Below are 26,444 nucleotides of genomic sequence, written 5' to 3' on the forward strand. Positions count from 1 at the left end.
TCACATCAAGTCATAGGAACATGTTTATTTCTAAATGTTCATAAATAAATGTGCATTGTGTAGTGGATTCTAATATAAGCTACCTGAATTTGAGAGTAGTATTAATGGTCATGAGTAAAATAAATAATCAAAGAATACTATGAATCATCAAATAGCTACAAAAATTCTCGATGGAATTATTTATTATCTTGTAATTCAAATTCTGTCTTTTGTTCATTTTATGTAACACATGGCTCTGACCTGTTGATTCCCGGTCTACTGAAGGTCCCCATAAAATTCCCTTTTTCTCCTAAGTTGATCTTTTTCTGACAATGGCAGCATTTCTTTCCTCTCCCCTTTTCATTCTAGCCCTTCTTTTTAGCTCCTCCCCAAAGGCAAAATGATCCAAGCCATCAAGTTACCGGGCTTCCTACTGCAAATCAGCCCCATCTGTCGAATGATTCAAAGAGAAGCTGCTATTTAAATTCTGGACAAAGTGGAGAAGAGGAGGGAAGTGGGTGTTCCCCATGTTACCATGCCCAGCACGGCTGCTATCTTTCCAGCAACCTTTTATTTAACTTCACTTCCTCTGAGTTATGTGATATTGGTCCATCCTTCCCTACAATGCATCTGGTATGTATTATGCATCTGGCCTTCCCTTCTTCGTGGATCTTTCCTGAGGACCAGATAGTAGCACTTACTGGTCTCTCATATAATGTGAGATCGTGGAGAATAGATACTTGGGAAGATTCCTGCCCTCTCAGAACTTTCTTCATGGGCAGGTTGGCTCTGGGGTAATATATACTTGATCAGAGTCACATCTAGAAGCTGGAAATGTAAATGTGTAACATTCCCCAAATAGAGGCTGATGTACCATATAGCATAATTCTCTACTGAAGATTGCCTCAATTTTAAAATATAAGGGAGGGCACCTGGGTGGCTCAATTGATTAAGCATCTATTCTTGATTTTGGTTCAGGTCATGATCCCATAGTTCATGGGTTCGAGCCCCACATTAGGCTCTGCACTGACAGTGATGGTGCAGAGCCTGCTTGGGATTCTGTTTCTCCTTCTCTCTGCCCTTCTCCCTCTTATGCATGCTCTCTGTCTCTCTCTGTCTCTATCTCTCTCTCTCTTTCTCTCTGTCTCTCTCTCTCTCTTTCTGTCTCTCTCTCAAAATAAATAAGTAAACTTAAAAAAAAAGAAAGAAAGTATAAGGGAACTACTTGGACTTTTAAGTTGAAATCGAAATTTTATGTAACTTGCCTAAAGTATTACAGGCTACTCGGCACATGGCCTGAAATTAGAGAGTGTTAAACATATAAATGAGAATGAAACCTGTTAAGAATATAGGGGGAATGCAAGTGCCCTTTCTATTTCAGTTCTCCTCTGGTTAAAAGTTTAAAACTAAAGTCAGTCAATAGCTTGTTGCCCATATTGAGATTTTTCTTTTCCTTTTTCTTACTGGCGAGACTATGATTAGAATGCCAGGCGAACTGTGCCTTTTCAGCCTCACTTACTTGGTCCTTGGTGCAACTGCTGCCTTTGAATGCTACGGGCTCTCCTTCCCCCACCAAACGTGCCTCTTAGAAACAGTGCCCTTCACTAAGGAAACAGACTTTTAAAAGAATGACAGCTGTGACAGTAAAAAAGAATCTTCTCCTGTTTGATCTGTTTCTGGAAAGTCTCCAAAAACTAACTTTTAAAGTGCTAGACTTCCTCAAAAACCATATATCTCATTCCCAGACTTTGAGAAAAAGAGTTGGACCCTTAGTGGATGATTTTTTTTTCCCACCTCAGGGATGGTGTGGGCATATTCTGATTGCTGATTGAACCAGCCTCCAATTCTCCAAACCTTGGCCTTTCAGTGTGCACAGAGCTCCTGATGCACAATACTTATCCTCCAATAACAAATAAGATGCCATCAGGACTTACGATTGGTTGACAAGATACTCAAAGCATCGTTCTTATAGGGAAAATGCATCAGGCTGTGTGAGTCACATAATGGCTGCGTAAATGGCTCTGAATTGAAATAGTTCTAAATAACTTTGGTGTGCAAGATAATATAATTAATATAGAATAGATATTTTTAGATTATAAAGTGCTAATTAAGAAAATATGATATTTTTGGCTGTATAATGGATGGAGAACGATGATCATAAACAGTCTTTCTGTTACAGAGCTGAGCAAGGAAAAATGTATGCATTCGTTCTTGGGGAAAATCTTGTGACCTAATAAGATTTTTAAATTTATAATGATCCATATGTATAGTGGAATTACTGTATTCGTAGGAGGAAACCTACACTATTTGACAGCTCTTTGTGTTTAGACAGAAGGGAAGTAGGACAAGCATAGACAGACACTTATGGCCTCATACTGTTGCTGTTTCAGTCATTGCAAAAGATGTAGCCACAGTAACTACCCAGAATCCCTAGAAATAATCCCAGCTCATGGGAGGAGGATTGTTGGGTGCAGGTGGAACTGTGAAGGGGAAGAGGTTGGATAATAGTATGTATATTCATTTAGGTACTTACAAAAAATGTAGCTAAGTATGCTTTTGGACAAGTTGGATGCTTTGGTTTAAGAGTAGCTGCTATCTATAAAGAAAAACAGAAATTTATATTTCTCCTTATGATCAGCAAATTGAAAAGGATTTAAATATTCTTCAGTGGGGCGCCTGGAGGGCTCAGTCGGTTAAGCCTCTGACTTCAGCTCAGGTCATGATCTCGCAGTCCATGAGTTTGAACCTTGCATGCGGCTCTGTGCTGAGAGCTCAGAGCCTGGAGCCTTCTTCAGATTCCGTGTCTCCCTCTCTCTCTGCCCCTCCCCCACCCACGCTCTGTCTCTCTGTCTCTCAAAAATGAATAAATGTTAAAAAATGTAAATAAATAAGTAAATAAATAAATAAATATTCTTTGGAAAACTTCCAATTGAACTCTAACTAAAGAGAGCTAAAAGTGATCTTTACTTCATTTGGGGAAATTAAAATTATTGAGATTAATCACTGCTAATAAGAATTCACTTTCTAATATGAACTAATTCATGTTTGAGAAGCACCCTGAGCTCCTTAGAACCCTAAGACAGCTACGGCCATGATTCCACCCTGGTATTTAAAAAAAAAAAAAAAAAAAAAAGGAAATGACCTTAAATAGCATTATTCCCAAAAGAATCAAACAGTAGTAAAACAAAACAATTTTTTTAACGTTTATTTATTTTTGAGACAGAGAGAGACAGAGCATGAACGGGGGAGGGTCAGAGAGAGGGAGACACAGAATCTGAAACAGGGTCCAGGCTCTGAGCGGTCACCACAGAGCCCGTTGTGGGGCTTGAACTCACAGACCGCGAGATCATGACCTGAGTCAAAGTCGGCCGCTTAACCGACTGAGCCACCCAGGCCAGGCGCCCCAAAAACAAAACAAAGTCCATTATTTAGGTGACTCCTTTGTGGCCACTGCACTTTATACACTTGTGGAATATCTGGCTGGTGATAACTTAATCCTATTTGGATGAAGTGCATAGGTGTTGTTGCCATGAGGTGTCTCCAAACTTGGTATGATGACACCTATTTATATCAAAGGATCTAGGTCTTATGCCCAGAATTTGTGATCCCCAAATACCGCCAGGGAGCCGAGTCCGATGTAAAAGCAAAAGAGCCTTTATTCGAGCTAGCTCGAGCTCAATCCCCTACCTGCACTGACGCATAGGTGAGATACCAGGGAGAGAGAGCGAGTTTCAAAAGGACAAAGGTTTTATTGGGGCCTAGGGGCAGTTGGTGAGGTAATGGCTGTGGCCTCAGCCCATTGGCTGGGGAAGGGTCCGAGTCCTGTTAGGCAGGTGGGGGGGGGGGGGATTACTCAAGGGGAGGAGGTGTGGTCAAGGTGAAGGACACAGAACAAGATGGAGTCGGCTGGTGTTGGCCCGCCCTTTCATAGGGAGACATGCAGGGAAACAATATTTCAAAATGAAAAAATAGCTACAAATGGGCAGAGTTGGGCTTTTATTCCCAGTTCAGCTCCTCCCCACAGCACAGTGAATAACTCCCCCAATCACATATACACACCAAGATTTGTATGGAACCTTCAAGACCCTAATGAGGAGTCAAGCAATAAGAATGGGTTAACACACATCCCTCTGCTACAGTGAATATCCACCCAGAGTCGTATTTAAGTCACTGTCTCTGACTTCCATATCCCAAGAGGCTGCCTCTTACAAGCCATCTAAGAAGGTTGCTGTGCAACTTGAGATTGATGGTGATAGATAAGAACCTGCCAGAGAGGTTTTTACCACATCCAAGTTTGCAATTAATCAGACCTCTTTCCAGCCTTCACAATTATTTCAGCAAAGGAAGCAATTAACAAAATAGTCTTCTTTTGTAGAGGGTTTTCAACCACACCAGCAGCCACATTCATAGGTCAGAAACACCAATATTGTTCTTTTTATCCAGACACTTTTCAAAAAGGGAACAACTAAAAGGACTACATGACTATTCTTTTTATTTTTTAAAAGGAATTCTATCACATCAAAACAAATATCTATTTTTTTTTCTCAAATGAGGAATTTTTCCTACCAAAATTGAAAAATAAGTAAAGGTGTTCTTTTCAGGTGGTAAACTTAGCAAGAAAAAAAAAGATTAAAAAAATTTTCTGTTGTGCAAATTAAGTAAAATGTGTGCATACGTGCATATGCATGTATGAATTATGAATACACCACACTATAAATACCACACATTAGCGCCAGCATGCATACCAAAGGTAGCACAATTTTATGGTCTCAAAATCCTGATTAGCATAAAAGGCATAACATTGTAATCAAATAATTATTGATTAACACAAAGACAGAGAAGCCAGATGTGTTGAGTGAGCTCGGTAATTAAGTAAGTAAACTACAGGTGTTTAAAATTCATAGATTACAATGATAGGTGTACTTATTTTCTAAAAATCATCTGTAGGCAAATCTTAATGTAATCAGGTGCAGCAATTACATACCAGAAATGTCGATATCTGTGAATGTACGTTATCCCTTCACAAATAATTAATGTGTGAAATGTTTTCAGTGCTTAAGTCCTTTGAAGTCTTTGGAGGGCTGTTTTCACAAGGACATCTCTGGTTCTGCCCAATGGACCTGATGCACATCAAAAGTAGACAAACCAGTGTACAGGAAGATACGGCTAATAAAGGGACAACTAAAAATTAAACACAAATAAGAGACCGGGAGCTTGACATTTAAAAGAAAAATATAAGTTCTTTTGCAAATCGCAGATTTTTGTTAATTTCTCACTGTAGTAGAAATTTACTACAGTAAAAATTTACTACAGGGCCAAATGGCCCTGTAGTAAAAGTGGCTTCATTTTTACTACATGAGTAGTACATTTCTTCCAAAGGAACTAATGATTTCTTCAGTCATTATTAGGAAACTGCAAGTTTTTGTATGATTGCTTCCAATTGTATCAAATGACACAAACAAACTGATTTAAGGAAGGAAATTAGGTCTTTGGCCATGGTTCTTTTCCTCCTACCTATGTACGCACAGTGCCTCAATTGTTTTCATTACATATGAGAAAGATGCTGATCCTTTGCATACTTACCTTTCTTAAGAAATGCATTTGATAAGACTCATGTCAATTCCAAGATGAATGCAACAGGGAAGTATAAATTTGAAAAACCCTATGGGGCGCCTGCATGGCTCAGTCAGTGAAGCATCCCACTTCTGCTCAGGTCATGATCTTACAGTTGGTGGATTCGAGCCCCACATCAGGCTCTGTGCTGACAGCTCAGAGCCTGGAGTCTGCTTCGGATTCTGTGTCTTCCTCTCTCTCTGTTCCTCCCCCACTCATTCTCTTTCTCTCTCTCAAAATAAATAAAAACATTAAAAAAATTAAAAAAGGAAAGAAAAACCTTGCAACTCCAACTTTTTTCATATGTAAAAAAAAGTTTGTGAAGCTTTAGAAGTCATGTGGTTTACCAGCACCATGTGATCTCCAGCTTTAGAGACAACCTCCATCCCTGCAGTGATACCCGTGCTCACTCTTTCCACCTTCATCACCACAGCCCAGTCCTGCCTTTCTTAGGACATAGAAATGGAATCATATGGTATATCTCTATTGAGTCTGACCTCCTTCACTCAACATCATGTCCATAAGAGTCAACCATGTCCTTGTGGTATCAACAGTTCATTCTCTTTTGTTGTTGTGTGGCTTCCATTTTTAACATACCACATGTTTTCAATCTATTCTACTGTTGGTATACATTTCAGGCATTGGCTACAAATAGATGCTAAGAACATTCTTGTTCAGGTCTTTGGTGGATGTATGCATTCATTTCTCCTGGCTACGTACTCAGGAGTAGGTACACTAGGTCCTAAGACATATACTTATCTAGCTTCAGTGGGAATACAAAACTCTTTCCAAAGTGGCTGCACAAATTCACACTCCCACTAGCAACATAAAGAGGCACTTTGAGAGATGTGCAGTTGATTTCTTGTTTTATAAGTTTTTCTCAATTCTCAACTGAAATCATGCCTCAAAAAACTAGCAGTTAGGTTTGTTCATTCTTTTGATTAAAAAAATATATTGAGCTATTTTTGTGAGCTTGGCATGGGAAAACAGTGCTGATTATAGTTGGTTTATAATCTTGTAGGTTAGTCAGAAAACTGATTATAAAAAAGAATGTGTCATCTCTACCCAGATAAAGCTATAAAATTAGGTGGAAGAATTGGGCACTTGGGAAGCACACAGAAGAGTTATATTGCCCAGACTTTCCAGGGGCCAGGGATGACTTTCCAAAGAAAGTGATATCTCTGCTGAACCCTAAAAAGAAATTGCAGTTGGCCAGGTAACCAGGATGGGGAAGGGTTGTTTGTAGGGGCAGGAAAGCGGATGGAAGGTAAGAGTGAAAGACAATATTCTATAAAAAGGGAACAGGGTGTGTGAAGACCAACAAGTTAGACAGAACAGTTCATTTGGGGAAAGGGATCAGTATGGCTAGAGCACAGATTGTGAAGAGAAGGACAATAAGGAGTCTGCAAAAGTGACTAAAGATCCTTCAGGCTTTCCCAAGGATAACCTTTTATCTTTGGGCAGTGGTAAACCGTTGAAGTGTTTTTAAGCAACTAGCAATGTCAACACATTCGGGTTTAGAAAATATTATTCTGGCTGTAATAAAGAAAATAAATTTGAAGACAGGAGATGCCAAGAGTTACATTTAGGGGTCACTGCAATTGTCCCAGAGAGAAACCATGGTGGCCAGTCTAGGATAGTGGCAACTGGAATGGAGAGAAATAGAGGGATATTTTTAAAAAAATTTTTACCTTCAAGCAGTATGTAATACTTAATAAAGAATAATGAAGTAGTCGACAAATACTCATTTTATCACCAATGAAATAAAGATAAAACTTTTCCCTCACAATTAAACCCTTCTTGTTTACTGTTCCATGATCCCTTTTTTCACTCTGTATTCTGCATTTATTTGTTATGTTTTTATATTTATTTAAAGTTTTACCATATATATATATACGTATATATATATACGTATATATATATACGTATATACGTATATATATATATATATATATGCATTCCTAAAAAAATGCATAGTATTGTGCAACTTTAAAAACTTTATATAACTGAAGTCATACAATATTTTGTCCACAACTGGATTCTTTTTGTCAACATCATGCTTAAGAGATCCATCCTTTTGAATATGCATAAGCTTATTTAATTCATTTCTACTTCCCATAGCATTCAATTGCACGAATACCAATTTATTAATGCCTGATAGACATTTAGCTTGTTCTCAACTTTTTGCTGTTGCAAACACCATTGCTAAGTAGACTCATATATGTATACAGGTGGATATGTGAGCTAGGATAAAGGCAGAGGGATAAAATTGCAGAATCAAGAGGCATTCCCATTTTTAACTTTTCAATGTTGCCACACTATTCTCTGGTAGACTAGTGATTATCCTGCATGTGACTGGCCCCCGTACCACACTGAACAATGACAAGTCATATTGAGCTTGATCATTCTTACTAGGATGTAGTTAATTTTATTGTAGATTTTTAAAGATACAAATTTGGTCTTTGTTTTGCTATCTATTGGATCTTTGATTTTTTAAGTAATTTCTGCTATTATATATTTCTGATGTCCGTACTCTTTTTAAATAGCACTCATCTTCGATCATGAAATGTGCTTTTTTGTTATGTTTATAGTCTGTCTTCCCATATGAGAATGTTAGCTCCAATGGAACAGGGATTTTAGTCTGTTTTGTTCATGGATTCATCTAGATCCCCGAATAATATAGGCACATAGCAAATATTTGTTAATGAAATCTATATCTAACATCTTTAGTTTTAACTTGTTAGTCTTTTAAAACTTTTAAACTAGATGCTTAGCTCACTAATTTTTAGCCTTTCTTCTTTCCTACTAAAACATTTAATGTTATACATTTACCCTCAATATGATATATTTATTGTTACTATTATTCTAGACGTATTGTTTGACACTAAAAATAAATCTGTGTTATGTACTTTGGCACTGTGTGGATTAATTATTTACTTAATTTTTTAAATAACCAATTGCTAATCCTTACAAGAATCAAATTTTGTTAAAATTGGCAAACGTGGTTTTTTAAGTTCTTTTATTCCTTCTGCCTTTATTGCCTGACACTCATCAGTAATGTAGAATTTTATTTCACCAGCTTGGTTAACTTGATTTAGAATTTCTACTGGAAAAAGACAAAATAAATGCTTTCTTCTTTCTCTTTACTCATTTTTTTCAAGTGCAGTTATTTTTTATAATTAAGAAATACTTTTTAGAGAGAGCAGTCATAGCAAAATTGAGCAGAAGGCACAGAAGTCTTATTTAAGTAGCTGCTTTAAATATCAACAATGAGTTTTTTTACCTTTCTTTTTTGATCATTATGGAGTCACAGATTTTCATTGATTCAATGCATTTTGTCAGCCTTAAACATTATTCTCTCTGATGTTCCAATTATTATAACTTCAGCCAATAACAGACCCTACATATTGGTTCCCACATGTTTTCAACAGGACTCCTCAATTTTTTTAAACTGTCTTGCTTTCTAGAACAAAATATATTTCACACTGTCTTTGTTCCTTCCTTGTACCACACTGAATTTAGCATTTCTCCAGGGAAAAACCTTGGTTCTTATACTGGGGAGTGTGAACCAGAGATGTTTGCTGCTACCGGAGTGACGTTGCTTCTAGGCCATTTCGATGAACAGAGATCACACACACACACACACACACACACACACACAACACACACACACACACACACACACACACACACATTCTATATAATCATTTCGAATCATGAGCACAATTTGAAATTTTCAGTTCAGTCTTAACATCATAGTGGTTTTTTGCAGCGATACAATTTTATTGCCATGTATAAGGTGCTGTGCACATAGCACCAAACCCACAAAGACTGAGGGGATTGAGCTTATATTAATCATTTAGACAAAACACGAATTTATATATACTTACAGACTAAAACTGTACTAATTCTAAAAGTCAGCTAATCCAGATATGAATATAAATAAAAGAATCAGCAATAGAATTATTTTTTAAAGTGCTACTTATTATGGGACTAAGGTTTTCAATTGAATAAGTTAAAAAATGAGTACAAAAGAAAGGAACACAAATATTAGCCATTTCCATGAAAATTATACAATGAACTGTATGACTGAACAGACTAGAACCAAAGCTCAGAGCATGATAGTGAAAGTTGTTTTGGTGACACAGTGCAAGTGGGGGAGGGGCAGAGAGAGAGAGAGAATCCCAAGCAGGTTCCACACTGTCAGCGCAGAGCCTGACGCAGGGCTTGAACCCATAAAGCCGTGAGATCATGACCTGAGCTGAAATCAAGAGTCAGAAGCTTAACCAACTGAGCCACCCAGGCACCCCTGGTTTCCTCATTATTGAGATTAATTGATCGTGGGCAATATTTTAGTTCTTATTTCGAAAGTAAAAGCATGTGGATAGTAAAATATATTACTTAAATTTCTGGAAGAAATTTCTGGAAGAGCAGTCAACTCTTTGTTTTCCAAATCACACTATTTCACTTAATTTCTTTGATCTTATAACTGTTTTCTCTTTTGTTTTTCATTTTAATTCCAGTATGGTTAACATACAGTGTTATATTCGTTTCAGGTGTACAACATAGTGATTCAACAATTCGATACATTACTCAGTGCTCATCGAGATAAGTGACTCTCTTACACCGAAAATTTGTATTTCCAACACCATTTAACATGACGACTCCTTTCTTTTAGCCTACATATAAGGAAAATGGTTTCACAATGCCACGCTGACAAAGATGCACTGGGACATACTGTTTCGGGCCCGTCCCTTCCCCTTTACGGGGCCGATGTGCCCGATTCCAGCCCCGCAATGATGCTGCGGCTGGAGCGGCCTTCCTCAGGGCATTGCCGTCAGCTGACAGGCGGCTGCCACCCGATGAGAGACAGTTGTCCTCCATTTATCTCTTCCTCTCAGCCCCACATGCTATTCTGCCTCCAGAATAGGTCTCACTTCTCTGTTCTGCCTCTCTCAACTGCTACCACCTTTCTCCAAGACACTCACCCGCTATCATAACCACCTACCTGGCTCCGAGTTTTGCCCAATCAAACCCATCCTCTTTACGTTTCTTACAATTATCTTTTTAAGAATGCACAGGAGATGATGCTGGTATCTGACTTCTCAACTGGACTCTGCCGTGGCTCATTGCCTGTCTTCAGCCTCATCATACACCACTTTTATCCTTACCTCGGCTTCCCTCCAGCTATACCGGTCTTCAGTCGGTACCAGGAATACTGACACCTCTTTGCCCTCACGTGATCTTTGCACTTGGAGTTCCGTCAGTGTGCAACACGCGTTCCCCAGATCTTCACACATCTAGTTCCTTCTCATCTAACAGGTCTTAGCCCAAATATCCGCTATTGGAGAAGCCTTCTCTGGCGACCTATTAGGGAGGAACTCCATTTCACATCCCAGCCACTCTCCAGCACGTTATTTCCTTTATATTAGTTTTCGCAATGGGTACTTATTCTGCCTACTTAGTTGTTTCCTTTATTACCTATCTTCTCTGCTAGAGTATATGTTCCATGAGGACAGGGATAAGATCTCTTATGTTCAGTCTTACATCCCAACACATAGCTCACATTAGAAACTCCATAAATATCATTGGATGGATAGATGAGACTTCATTCCTTCCTGTTGTGGTTCAATTCAGGGAATTAAGCCCCAGGATGAAGACAAAAGGCTTCATTACTTTTAGCTCTGCCTCTGGTTTATGACCAATGGTACAGAAATGAAAAATCCCAGCAATACCTAGTTGTAGAGATGGGAAACAGGAAGTCAGAGTAACCAGTGGCCACTTACTCTGCACACTGCTTTTTTTCTCTTAGTTTTTTAATTTGAGTATAGTTGACACACAATGTTACATTAGTTTCAGTTGTACAACATAGTGATTCAGCAAGTTTATACATTATGCTGTGCTCAAACGTGTAGCCACGACTTCTCACCATACAATACTATTACAATGTGGTTTTTTAGATGTTTATTTAAAACATTATTTTGAGGGAGATAGGGAGAGACAGCATGTGTGTGCCAATTGGGGAGGAGCAGAGAGACAGGGAGAGAGAATCCCAAGCAGGCTCTGTACTGTCAGTGCCGACCCCAACATGGAGCTCATGAGATCGTGACCTGAGCCAAAATCAAGAGTTGGACGCTTAATCATCTGAGCCACCAAGGTGCCCACAATATCATCAACTATATTCCTTATGCTGTGTCCTTTATTCCTGTGACTTGTTCATTTCAAAACTGGGAGCCGGTACCTACCACTCCCCTTTACCCATTTGCCCAACCCCCACCCGCCCCCCACCGTAACCATCACTTTGTTCTCTGTATTTATAGGTGCAAACTGCTCTTTGTATTCAGAACCAATGGCACAGACTAAGTGATTATGACTTAGCAAATGACAGACTCTTTCTTCCCAATGGAAACTTGAATATCTTTTAAACCTATCTTTAAGGAAAACAACATATAATTGTTAATATATTTGAACTGGTACCTAGTCTTTGTATTACATGCTCTAAACACTTACACCTCACTACCAAGCACTGTGTTTGCCCTTTACTCTATGGATCCATAGTACCCTCTAAAATATTTAGTGCTTTGGTGAAAAAAAAAGTAATTAGAAATGTAAGCAAATTGTTTTTACTTGTCTAATTCATATTCTGAGATGAACGAGTATCTCAAAAGAAGTTTCAACTAACACGAATTCTATTATCTAAATATAAACCCAATGCCAACTCTTTAAAACTGAGTAAAATCTATTTTGTTAAATACACGTTTGTCTCCAAATGTCCTGGCTTATGATAAGACTGAGTAAAAAGACAAAGAAAGGAGATAACTATGTAACAGTGGATTCAATGATTCTTTGAGTCACAATTAAGGAAACAGAAAAAAAAAAAAAGAATGTCATTAGCAGTTGAGCATCCATTTCTAGAAGTAGAGAGGGTTAGTTGAATTAGACACATGCCCAAAAAAAAGCAGATAGAATAAGAAAAAGACAGAGACTATCTCCTTGATTAATAAGAGATAATATAGTGATATACTATAAAAGAGTGAATATTGAGCTTTTTTAGGACATGAGCTGATTCCAGTGCTGCGGCTACACTTATTGTGAAAGGAATGTGGGCAGGCAGGTTCACCTACACATTAGGGAATGGAGTTCATCACCTACACGGTTGATGAACAACACTTCAAAGAATTCTGGAAATTCCTTTTTTGTTTAATTCAAGTATTTGAAGGAAATGGGAACAAGTTTGGAATTCACACTAGAGAGATGAAAGTACTTTGAAACATTTAATATTTGCTTAAATAGATATTAGGGGGAGACAGGTATTCTGGAATAATTTTCTTCTAAGTCATAACTTTGTGCGTGTGAGCAGATGCAGCGGGCATGCGGTTCTCCTCGTGTTTCCTTGGAGGGACTCTTGCTTTCCTTGCCCACCCTTGAGGCCACCATCCTGTGTTCTCACTACGTTGACTCCCAAACTTCATGAAAAAATACACCAAATTCTCTCCTTTCAGTCCCCTCTATTCCTGGTAATCCAGTTTTTCACTCTCAATACTCTCCTGGCATTGCATTTCATAAGGCATTCCCCCCCCCACCCCCCCACCCCCCACCCCCCCCCCCACCCCCCCCCCCCCCCCGCCTCCTGCCAAACCAGTCATCAAATTCAGTGGTTCTTTTTAACCAGGCTTTGAGTCTATGGCATTACCATCTTCCCTGAAATTCTCTCTTCTGTTAGCCTTGATGTGTTTTCTCTCTCTCCAGGCTGCCCTTTGCATCTCAAGCCCCTCTGCTTGGGTTTCATGCATTTCTTCTCCTTCCTTGCTTTCTTTGTCATCCAAACTGTCCCTTGGTAATCACACACGCTTGCATAAATGTAAATATCATTGTTGAAATCTTTTAAATTCTAAAGAAAATGACAAGGATGTCAGTCACCAGTTTTCTTAAGCATGTTGTGCTTAAATCATCACTATATTATTCTAACTCCAAGAAGTGAAAGAGAAACGACGTTTGAGCTCCTTGAAATTATTTGTAAGGATCGCTTTGTTGATCCGGGTTTAGCCTTAACCCATGTATTTCAAATCTATAGGCTTTGATGTGGTAATGAACAGCTTAAACAAAGTAAATGACCTTCTGTATTTTTTTTCATAAAAAACTTTGTTATAGTTTTTTGTTCTGCATTTCCTCTGATGTGCTTCATATACAAAATTGAGTTATTATGTGTTAAGGGTTTTTGCAATGTTTGAAATCTAGCTACTGAAGGGGATTCAAATCAGACACACACTTGCAATAAAATTTTATACCAAATTTAAGTTAGAAGTTTAAGCTTTAAGTATAATTTGATGCTATTGATGTTCTCATTCACATTTTAATGTAGTCATGGCAAAAAACAGCAGTTTTTAAATATTTATAGTACCAGCAAATTAAGTGAGAACTACACAGAGGGATTTTATGAGTGTAGCAAATACATACCATGAGTTCATAAATTCACTTTTGTTTTATTTGTGTAATATAAATTTCAGTCAAAATCATATCGGAAGGAATTTAGAGTCCAGCAATAGAAAAGGCCACTGGGGAAGAATACTTAAAGAGCAGAAATTGCTATGACTTTTGAGATCACTCCAGTTCATCCTGAACCTAATGAATTCTATTAAAACGGGAAATAATAGTTTTTTGGTTGTGATCATGACTAACTGTAAGAGATTAAATCTGATGGTCAGGAAAGGGAGCAGTCAGTGTGCTGTTTGCCTGCAGGTAAATTGCCTTGCGTTAAACTGAATTCACTAGCTAAAGCAATTATTTTTCTATAATATTCTCCCTTCAGAGGGCACTGCAAATGATACAGGTAGCAAACCAAGAACCAAAAAAAAAAAAAGATGTAAAATGTTTTATTATCAATAAAGTGCTGTAACTGTGAAGGTAACTGAATGATATGTGTAACAAACCAACAACCCAAAAAAGAAAAAAAGAGATATAAAATGTTTTAATAGTGATATAATCTGAGGCATACCTATAATAGTAGTTTTGTTAGCAACCACAGCCCTTAGGCTCACCAAGCGATAGGAATTAACTAGAGGCCAAGCAGGACTTCTGGGCAAGGCTTTTATTGGGGATTGCACTCCAGCAAAAGGAAGACAGTATGATGGGGAAAGATAGGATTCAGTGGGCAGAACGGGAGAGGCCAGGACTTGAGGTCAGTTTTTTGGGAATCAAGATGCTGGCTCCTTACCTATTCTTTTCAATCCATTGTTACAGCAAAAACAGTCTGATCTCAGTTGTTCGAGGCTCACATTCCACCAAAATACTAATGGGCATCTTTTGAGGCTAAACCCCCCGGGCTGTTGTCTCTGCTAAAGAGCTCTGAAAGCTTATTTTGATATGTAAATGCCAAGGATTGCCTTCTTGGTTCTTTTGCTCTGGCTCTCAGTGGTGTTTTCTGGAATTGAGGAGGAATTTAGGGTATGAGGAATTGTAAAGGTTTGGGAGGGAGAACACCACAGGCAACGGGGTAGTACCACCTCAGAGCTGAAAGTACAGACTGCAGAGGATCAAGTTGTGGGTCTGTCATTAAATAGGCAATTTATTTAATTTGTTCATTAAATTGGGCAATGTATTTTACCTCTCTGTGATTTCCTTTCCTTACGTGTGTTAGTTTCTTACGGCTGCTATGTAACAAGTTACTACAAACCTGATGTCTTAAACAACAGAAACTTAATCTCACAATTCTGGAGGCTACAAGTCTGCAATCAATTTCCTTGGGCTGAAATCAAGGTGTTGACGGGGCCATGCTCCCTCTGGACCTCTTGAAGAGAATAGTCCCTTGTCTCTTCCAGCTTCTAGTGGCTACCAGCATTCCTGGGCTTGTGGCCACATCACTCCCATCTCCAATTTTCCATGGTCACATTGCCTTCTCCTCTTCTGCCTTGTGTCTGATCTCCCTCTGCCTCCCCCTCATGAGAATACATGAGATTGCATTTAGGGCCCACTCAGATAATCCAAAGAAGGTAAAATTCACAGGTACCAGAGAGAGGCACATGAAGGTCTTTTGAGGGGACTACTATTCAGCTTACTATAAATTGGGTTACTACTAGTATCTATATGAACCTTAAGGATATAGCATATGAAAAGTGCTTAGAACAATGGCTAGAATGCTAAAAAGCACTCATATGTTAGCCCATAAAGGTGATGTCGATGATGATGAACAAGAAAATGCAGACAAAAAGTCTCAAAATGAATAAAATAATTTGTTTTGAACAAATGTAGAGGACCTTGCCTCTCAATTTTTGAGGCGTGCTAACCTTACAATGTTATTTTCCAAAGGTTGTATCTATGTTAAATGATTATAATCCAGTCGTTTAGGCATATAGTATATATAGCCATTTGTGGTTCTGTCTTGTGTTATTTTGCACTTGAAATGTAAGTCCTCTCAACAATTTTCTCCATCCTGAATTCTTCCTAAAGTGCAAATCAGAGACGTGATATGATAGGACTGTCTCCTTTTGCTCTCGTCTCCTGCCCACCTAGGATACAGATCTGATGACATTCAACATTTCTGTGCACCGGTCATGGTGGCGGGAACACGGGCCTGGCTGTGTCCGAAGAGTGCTGCCTCCGTCCGCCCACGGCATGATGGATGATTACACGTACGTCTCTGTCACAGGCTGCATTGTGGACTTCCAGTACCTAGAGGTCATCCACAGCGCTGTCCAGATACTACTCTCTGTAAGTAGCACCATTGAATCACTGTCTGATCAAGACTCTCCTTTATTGGCATTTTTGTATCTAAACCTGCTGTCCACACCCATGTGGTAGATAATGCCTTAAATAAGCACATGGAGAACATCCTTTAAATAATGGAAATAGCAGCAATTATGCTAACAGTAGCTGTACTTAATGAGGCTACATCTTCCCTCTTGGTATCCGGACACTTTGTTTTAGAAATAGTTTTCGCTATAGTTTCTAACTTGAGATACAGTATACACCATTCAGCAAAATAGCATCACCGCCCCCCAGAAGCAGTGCCTTTCCCATTCTCTACTTTGGGTTCTTCTGCTTACGCGTCTGCTACTGACTGCTTCTACTTCTAAAGCATTCTTTAACTAATGTGCATCAGTTCCAGAGAAAGGAGGATACAAACACACCCAATGGCTTGATCAATCTAGTAAGCTTCATATTTCAAATAATTATTCCTGGGGGCGCCTGGGTGGCTCAGTCGGCTGGGCTTCTGACTTCGGCTCAGGTCATGATCTCGTGGTCCGTGGGTTCAAGTCCTGCATTGGGCTCTGTGCTGACAGCTCAGAGCCTGGAGACTGCTTTGGATTCTGTTGCTCCCTTTCTCTCTCTCTCTACCACTCCCTGTCACCCCCCATCCCCCGCCTGCTCATGCTGTGTCTCAAAAATAAACGTTAAAAATAATAATAATTATTATTATTCCTTAAGAAAACAAATCCCTCCAAAGAGTCTTCCACATTTTAGTGCTTAAAGTGTGGTGTCAAGATGTAATTCCATATAGAGGAGCAGAGAGAAGAAATGGCTTGATTGGACCACAGGAAGTTTATGTCCTGGGAATCTCTTAAAGTTAATTTTTTTCTATCAGATTGTCCCACACACAATTTGATTACAGTGTAGAGGGGAAGTAACTTAAGGTATTATCAACAATGCTGTTCCTCTGAGATCCAACAAGGACATGGCATGTTGTTTGAGTCAGCATACAATAAAGTCAGTTTAAGTCACACTTTTCATATAAGCCAACTATCCAACTCGATCCTTCTATCCAACTGGTTGAGTTAGAATAGGAACAAAAGATACAGGCTCAACAGTAAATGAATAGACAACAGAAGTATAAGAGATGTATGTCGGTGAAGAATGTACCTTGGAATTATTTCTAGAAACAGGTTGAGAAATCCTTGTTATCATTTAGTATATCTGTTATCTACTGCCATGTAACAAACCACTCCAACATGGAATTACTTAGAGTAATATAAATTTATTGCTTAGAGTTTTGTGGGTCAGAAATTTGGGCAGGGTTCAGCTGTGTAGTTCTTCTGCTCTGCATGGTATTGGCCAGGATCACTCATATGCACCGTTCAACAAGGGCTTCTGCTGGGGCTAGAATACCCAAGAGGACCTCATTCACATGTCTGGTGCTGCTGTTGGACCACATTCTCCTCCATATGGCTTGTCTTCTTGCAGAAACTTAACAGGTTTTCCTATAGCAAGGTAGCTAGGTTCCAGGGGAAGCCCAGCATGTAATCATTTTTCCAGCCTCTACCTGAATAACTTGTACTATTATTCCATTGATTACAGCAAGTCATATGACCAAGCCCAAGCCAAATGTAGGAGGGCAGCTATAAAAAAGTGAGCATACCAGGAGCCATGGCTGATTTGGGACCACCAACATAGTGGTCTTACCTCACTTGTATAATCTATGAATTGTTGTTCTTTAACCCACATATGTCAAGTTTTAAAATAGTGTTTTGGAGCACACTTGAAATATAATTTTCTAGAAAGACTAAAGGTTAGAATAAAAAATCAGATTGTTTAGTGTTCTAGTCCAACGAAAGCAAATTCTGCACTGAATTTAAAAAAAGAAGAAAGAGGTTATGCCTCAACACTAAGGAATTTTCTCTCAGAGATGTACCAGAGATTCTGATTATTCTTGGTTTCTAGATATTACCATTTGTCAATAGATGTTTATCAGTTGTTTCCTATTTTCTGATCTTTCTTTACTCTCCTAGCAGTTACATATGAAACTGTGCCAAAATATATGTTTAAATCTTTGTTGTTGTTTTTTTTAAGAAAAATAGAGAGGCACATTTTCTCTTAAAATTTTTCAGTGTATGTTAAGGTAAAAGAGTACTCCATTATTATATGCTAGATTCTAAAGGTTCTTATTCTTTTTTTTTTTTAATTTTGAAACATTTTTCTAGAATCTTTCATCTCTGGACAGATCTCCTTCCTTTTAAAAAATTATCCAGGGGCGCCTGGGTGGCGCAGTCGGTTAAGCGTCCGACTTCAGCCAGGTCACGATCTCGCGGTCTGTGAGTTCGAGCCCCGCGTCAGGCTCTGGGCTGATGGCTCGGAGCCTGGAGCCTGTTTCCGATTCTGTGTCTCCCTCTCTCTCTGCCCCTCCCCCGTTCATGCTCTGTCTCTCTCTGTCCCAAAAATAAATAAAAAACATTAAAAAAAAATTTTTAAAAAATTATTCAGAGTAAATTGCTAAACCATTTTGTGGAATGATAGCATGATGTTCACATTTTTATAATACAGCATAATACTGTGGAATCAAAAAGTCATTTCTCCATGGTTACTCCAATTCAAATGAATAGCAAGGTGAAAGTATTTATTTGGTAAGGGGCTGAACTGACACATAAAAACATACACTAAGGAGAAATACTCAACAAAATGTATGTTGCCACCTAAAAGGACTTGTCAGCTATAAACTAATTCTTTGACATATTTGTCGAGTGAACATTCAAAGCCGTCCACCCGCAAGTATAGTCCTGACTCTTCTATTCATCATTCCAGCAATAAAAGGATTAGTTGCTGATCTCTGACTTTTCTTGTGTAATACACCCATGAGACAAGAGTTCCAGTATTGTATCTTTTTATATAAAAATGGAATACACCCTGAAATTGTTTCCCAACTGTCAAATTATGTATTATTGTGTGGTTATATGGGTTTTTTATACTTTCCACGTATTTCATATAAATATGTTTATAACTATTAGAATTACAATTTTTTAATGTGATGATATAGGAATACTTTCTGTAGTAGTCGCCTAGCATGTGCTGAGATGTCAACCTTATTCCTGAAAAAAAAGGGGATGATGGCCACAATATTTAACATCCTGTGCTGCATGGGTGACAACTTGGCAAATTAGACAAAGGGCTTTGAGATGGGACAATGTCCTGGAGGCCCTGCTGTGCCAGAGGGTACCCCTGTAATTGCTAGAGGCACAGAAGGATCTAGAAGGATGCAGGGAGAGGCCAACAGAGGTGGGCAGAATAATGGAAGGGGTGTGTTGGGGTTTGAAAGCAGCAGCTCTCCGGCAAGTGAGAGGGAAATATTTGAACGGTTTACCCATGGATACAGCTCTGCTCTGCTCATGAATACTGCCTGTACTGTTGTCCCACATAAGAGTAGAGCTTGGAACTGGAAAAAATGAAATGCCAGTCAAATATCTGCAGGAGCTATGTACAAGCTTGACAGAAACACAAAAAATAGCAGGATTCAGAAAGAAGGCAGTGGCCTGCTATCCCCTCTGGGACGACGTGTCTAGCTCCACGGGCCCCAGCACGGGAGCTCTGGTCCCTGGCCTTGCCAGTGCCACTGTGTCTGCATAGCAGCAACGTGTCTTGGGGTCCCTCACTGGCACCCAGGTTGAGGGGGACAGGGAGAATGGAAGGCAGAGAGAGATGCCTGCCACCCTAATCTCACTGAAGCTTATTTAGCAGGGGTCCTGCAAATGGCCAGCAACACCAAGTTATACTTCAGGGTGGAATCTAAAGAACGACTGTGAATAGTATGAGGAGAGGAGCAAAGTCTAATCCATGGAGGAGATGAAAAGTCAAGGGCTGTAGCCAGGAGCAAGGTGTGGGTGATGTTAGTCCCCCTTGTCTGTGACCACTGCCCACGTCCTTGGTCCATATGCTCATCATTTCTACCAGAAGGATGGCCAATAGCCTCCCAGAGAGTCTTCCCGGCCCCGGTTGTGCCTCACCCACCATCACACGTGTACTTGCTCCCAGGAAGATGATTACAAAGTGCTGTTCTGGTCACTCATTTCCCTTCTGATCACCAGCCAAAGATTCCCACCTCCGAGATGAAATCTGAATTCATATCCTGTCACATGAGGACCTCATGACCTGTGCTCTGTCTGATTCCCAAGACCCCCATCTCCCAACACTCCCCTTGAGGAGCCCACCTGTCATCTTCACAAAACATAACAGGTTCGGAAGCACAGCATGCCTCCCATGTGCAATACTGTGCTTGGAATGGCCCTCCACCCCACCCTGCTCCTTCTTACCCCGTTCTCAGCTCTCCAGCCACCTGTCCACAGTCCACTAGTAGATACCTTCCCCCACCAAAGGTTCAGGATATGTTAATTTTTTAAATAGATAATACATTCACTTAGTCCAAACTCATAAAAATGTGTACAGTGACAATATGCCCTCCCACCCTTGTGCGCCCTCTGCCTGGTTTCCCCATCTCTGCTGCTCCCCAATAGGCAGCCAGTTTTGTTTTAATTTTTAGTGCTATGCCAAAGTGTCTATATGAAATTCAAGAAACTATGACTTTTTATTTTTATTTGCCCCCCCCGCCAAAAGACAGCATATGACATCCACTCCTCTGAGGTCTTCCTTTTTTCAACTTATATATTTTGGAACTATTTCCATATCAGCACATCAGTGGTTCATTGTTTATTTAATGCTTCCCTATTAATGGACATTTGAACTATTTACCTCATCCAATATAATGATGTTGGATGTATAGAATATAGAGCTAATGCAGCTAACATAATATATAATCCATAGTATAGCAATTTTGTATCATGATTACATATTATATAACTGTTATGCACAGTGTTATACTATATAACTGTGTACATGTGTCACTGAGAACATTTCCTAGACCTGCCCTGCTCACTCACCCTCCCTGGGCTGTACTAGGTGGCTTGCTATGCCAGCACAGTTTTATAATCATTGAGTCTCTGGTCTATCTATGGAAAGCCCCGTAAAGGCTGGAGTTGTGCCCTTTTTTCACTTGTTCATTTCTGCACAGTGATAGCTGAGTGATAGCACATAAATATTTGGTGAATGAATAAATGACCAACAAACAGGAGATTCCAAAGCCTGAAGTGAGTAAACACAAATGGAAGAATCCACTGACCAAAAAGTGCAGGAATGAATGAATGCACTAACAAAATGCAGGAGCCAGAGTGAGCTTCATTTGCAAAGTGAGGGGTTGTCCACAAAATGTTATGCACAGTGCATGACACGGAAGCACCCAGTAAATGTTAGCTTTGTATTGCTGTTACTGATGTTTTTACTGTAATTGTTTCAGCCTGTCCCTCTCCTATCTGGGCCAGTCCTTCTTCAAAGACCATGGGCTCCACCCTGGTGTGCTATAACTGTTGAACTCTCAGTTCTTTAATCCCACACCTGACATCCATTCCCTGCAGGAAAAATGTCATTTCTGTGATCTTCATAGGACACTGAATCATAAATTTTTACACAGAGGACTGAATGTTTAATATGTGTTTATTTTCCTCATTCTGGCTTACTCAAGTTCTTTCCTACCTATGCCTCCCAAGAGCATTTGGATGACTGAACAAATTTCATATTTTCATGAAAGATTTTACAATTGCTATAGTTATATATTACTGTAGTTATATATTACTGTAACTTTGTATCTACCCCCACATCTCTAATGCCTAGGACTGTGCCTGACTCAGAACAGCCACTCATTCAGAGCTGTTGAGTAAATTGTATAAATTTTCTGGATTTTAGTTTTACAAAACACAAAGTGCATAATTTTTATTTTTTATTTTAAATTTTTTTTTAACATTTTTTATTTATTTTTGGGACAGAGAGAGACAGAGCATGAACGGGGGAGGGGCAGAGAGAGAGGGAGACACAGAATCGGAAACAGGCTCCAGGCTCCGAGCCGTCAGCCCAGAGCCTGACGCGGGGCTCGAACTCACGGACCGCGAGATCGTGACCTGGCTGAAGTCCGACGCTTAACCGACTGCGCCACCCAGGCGCCCCAGTGCATAATTTTTAAACACTGGAAGTGATTTAATGACGCTATGCCTTGATTTTGTTTCATACCACTTGCTAAAGAAAACATGTCTGAAGAACACACTTCCAAATTCTTTCCGATTCGGATGCTATTTGTTTGGATTTGTGAGTGTACCCAGATGCCGGGAAAAGGAAAGTCATTCCCCTCCGAGACCATAACTCTCCTTTTGAATTTGTTCTTCCACATCCACGTGTTCTTTATTTTGAGAGGGACTTCACTAGTCCAGCCGGGTTTAGTTGCTTTGCTCCCATTGAAGAGAACATCAAAATAGTTTCTGGCAAAAATGTAAAATTATGTCCAGTTGAATTCTAGGTACTATATGTATTTTCAGAACAGACTTCCATTCTGGAAATTTAACACCACAGATTTAAAGAAGAAACATATATATCAAATTAAATACTACAATCCCAAATACAGCATTTTCTTTTTCCACTAGAGAATGTGGATAAAATATTTCTGGTTGAAAGAATCTCTATAACCATTTAATCTCATTCTACAGTGTTATGTTTTACTCATTTAATTACCAAACTCTGAACATGAAATCTTACAAAACTAAATGAAACAAGTAATTAAAATTCATTTGTATGATAGGCAAAGGGTCATTATCAACAACACATGATGAAGTCATTTAAATGAATAATAAAAACAACGAAATTTAATCATTAAATCAATGAAGAATATAAACAAATGTAATCACATAATTGTAAACAAAGGTGTAAAATAGGATTGTTTCAGTAGTAACTTGATCTGTGCAAATTGAATTTGCGCTAATTTAACAACTTTTAAAAACGGGAACACATAGCATCAGAGTAAAGTGTTACTTACTTGTTGGTAAAGGCATTCTTTCCTGCAATGCTCATTAAAATGTCTGTACTTTTTGGCCCAGTAAGCCAACTCGGTGGAGTTTCTCCTAAGATAATTGAACAGCGACAAACAACTACCTGCATGATGTTCTTTTCACTGTTATTTATAATAGCAAACCTGAGTATGTCTAAACAACCTTGTTGAAGACAGTATAACAATTTACAGTATATCGGCATGATTTTTAGATAGCAATAACTGTGATAATTCTGTATAAACTTTTGTATATAAAACATGGAAAGGAATTTATGATTTAAATAAGCAGTCAAGGAAAAGAAGTAAGATGCAAAAAACAAATGTGGAATTATGTGTGTTCTCTCCTAAAATGTTTTTAAATACTGTAAGCATTTTTAAAATAGTGTTTAATCATCACATGATTTGTATAGAACACTGGAAGAGATGTTATGGTTGTTTTCTTAGATGATTACATATTCCTAAATCCCACAAGATTTACTTGATCATTTGGAGGCACTCTTTTTTAAAAATGTTTATTTAGAGAGACAACATAGGAGAGCAAGTGAGAACAGGAGAGGGGCAGAGAGAGGAGGAGAGAGAATCCCAAGCAGGCTCCAGCTGTCAGCACAGAGACTGATGTGGGGCTTGAACTCACGAACCTGATCATGACCTGAACTGAAATCAAGATGCTTAACTGACTGAGCCACCCAGGTGCACCTGGAGGCACTCTTAAATCTAGAGTTATTACATGTTATTCCATTTTAGCAGATTGGTCAGTTCTGAGGTCAATAATCATGAATATGCAATTTAAGGCTCGTTTTCAATTTTAAGCATTAGTTATTTGCTGGTAAACAGATCCATATACTCATGTTAACTCTTAACATACATACACACACACACACACACACACACTTTTTTTAAGGAGCTTATTTTTATAACTAATAGACAAATTCTAAATCTCTAAACCTGGAAGACATCTTTAAAATTTGCCTTATCTATCTCTCTTCGATGGTAATTTTACATACATATTGTTTTGAATCCTTGCTGTCAAGATATTCTCTTTCATATCTGATAGGTGATGAGTCTCATTCTTTAACGTCTTTGGAGGCTGTCACCATGGGGGGAGCTGGAGACCAGAGCACTCTGAGAATGGCTTTTCCTTCATTCCCATGGTGTTCTCATTGCATCCATCTAGTCACATCAGCATTCATCACTGCTCCATGCCCTTCATATCAGACACATTCCGCCTAAAGATAAATTAAAACTCAGTAGGGTGAAAAGTAACATTAGACCACAAGGTATCCTGTAGAATCTTTATCCTCGAAAGACTGTATAGATTATCTGCTTCATCTACTTAAAATAAATGGCCCAGTGACAAGAACAGATAATACTATTGCTAATTCAGTAACATATGCTCACACAGTGTAAGAATGCAAGTCAAAAGGTAAACCTTGAAATAAGTTCCAATTGCTATCAATGATATTCTTCCAAAAATGTAAATATAGTTAAAAGAGGATTTTTTTGTTGTTGTTTTATTCCTGTGTTAACATTTGCACATTTAGTTAACATTTAGTTAACAAGCTCCTCTGAGAGCTTTGCAAATAGGAGCTCACTTAATCTTTAAAACGACCCAAGAAGAAGGTATTATTTTATTAATTTTACAAAGGTGAAAACTGAGACATACAGAGAAATTAAGTCGTTTTCTCAAGGTCACACGGCTTAAAATGAGCAAAGCTGACCTAAAACCCAGGCAGATGGAATCCAGAGTTCATGGTCTTAACTACTTTGCTGTACTTCCTATGACATTGGAAAGAACACCTCTGATTCCTTACAGCCCTTTTTTGGGTGAAGGTCAGTGGTAAACTCTCAGATCTCTAAGCCTGTGAATCTCCTTCTGTGTTGATGGTGTTTACTGACAGTTCCAGTATTTGAAAGTAAAAGAGACCAATTAATAATCATTCAATAGTTAAAAGATTATAGGATGAATAGTTCAAGATGTTTCTTTCACCCTTGAAAACATCTCTTAACCATCTTTTTGTTGTTTAAAAAAATGGAAGATTTCAACAGTTAAAAGTGCTAAGTATATCCGACTCCTTTTTTGGTTGCTTGCTTGCTGGGGCTTTCTAGATAGTAGCAAGAGGAAAGGAATCATAGTCAATCTCTCCTGCCCTAAATTCTTCCCAGAATCATTCTTTCCCAGGAATCCATTTTTATATGAATTAGATGGTTTCTGTCTGTGCCAAAATTTGAGCAATCTCTAAGTGCTATCTAGAAGTATTAGTATTTCCCTATACACCACCTTTGGTCTCTGTATTTAATTCCATCCTCAAAAAGCTGAGTCAACAGTTCATCCAAAGTTCCATAAAGGAATCCTTTATTGTACCATCAAAGTATTGAGAAGGGTTTGTGGTTGTGGGGGAAGAATCGCCATGTCAACAATACTAAAAAGCTTTTGGCGGAGACGTTTGTGTGCGGGAACCAGAGTATACCTGGTCAGTAAAATTGCTTGGGTATGAAAGTGCTTGTCTGGTGAACTATAATTTTAAGTAATGTCTTTCTTGGTATTCATGTCTTCACAGTGTACTCTCTGTCTTTGAAATGTGCGTACATTTTTTAAAGGCTTTACTGAAATATAATTCACATCTCATACAATCCATCCATTTGGAGTCCACAGTTCAGTGGTTTTCAATATAGTCACAGATATGGCAACCATCATCACCAAAGTCAATTTCAGAACATATTCATCACCTTGGAAAGAAACCTTGATTCTTTAGCTACCACCACCTATCCTTTCCTTCTCCCCAAACCTAAGCAATAGCTAATCTACGTTCTGTCTTTATAGATTTGCCTGTTATGGTCATTCCATATAAATGAAATCATATATGTGTTTCTTTGTGTGTCTGGCTTCTTTCACTTAGCATGTTTTCAAGATTCGCTCATGTAGCATGTAGCATGTAGCAGAACTGTATTCCTTTTTACGGTTAAATAATGTTCTATCACATATTTACTTTTATCTGTTATAACACATGTATGGCATTTAGCAAAAATTTCAGAAATACAGTTTAAATGTATAAAGCCCTCACCTGCTCACTGATGAACTCTAAGTGGAATTTAGGCAATCTACCATATATTTTGTCTCTCTATATATATCCATGTTTTGGAAACATCCAGATTAGAGATAGCAGTTCTCAGTTTGTATAGATATTTGGTCTTACATAAATGTAATACTATTATCTGTCACTTGTAC

The 26,444-nt window shown here is 38.7% G+C and overlaps 1 protein-coding gene across 1 annotated transcript in view; it reads left to right on the top strand.

Moving 5' to 3' along the window:
* Positions 1-26,444, top strand: part of NKAIN3 (sodium/potassium transporting ATPase interacting 3) — a 613,223-nt gene that overhangs the window by 448,018 nt on the left and 138,761 nt on the right. Inside the window, exon 7 of the mRNA XM_058698945.1 lies at positions 16,102-16,299. Coding sequence (XP_058554928.1) covers positions 16,102-16,299 — 198 coding nt within the window. The remainder of the gene's footprint in view (positions 1-16,101; positions 16,300-26,444) is intronic.

Source organism: Neofelis nebulosa, chromosome 14 (genome assembly GCF_028018385.1).
Source record: "Neofelis nebulosa isolate mNeoNeb1 chromosome 14, mNeoNeb1.pri, whole genome shotgun sequence".
Taxonomy (NCBI): Eukaryota; Metazoa; Chordata; class Mammalia; order Carnivora; family Felidae; genus Neofelis; species Neofelis nebulosa.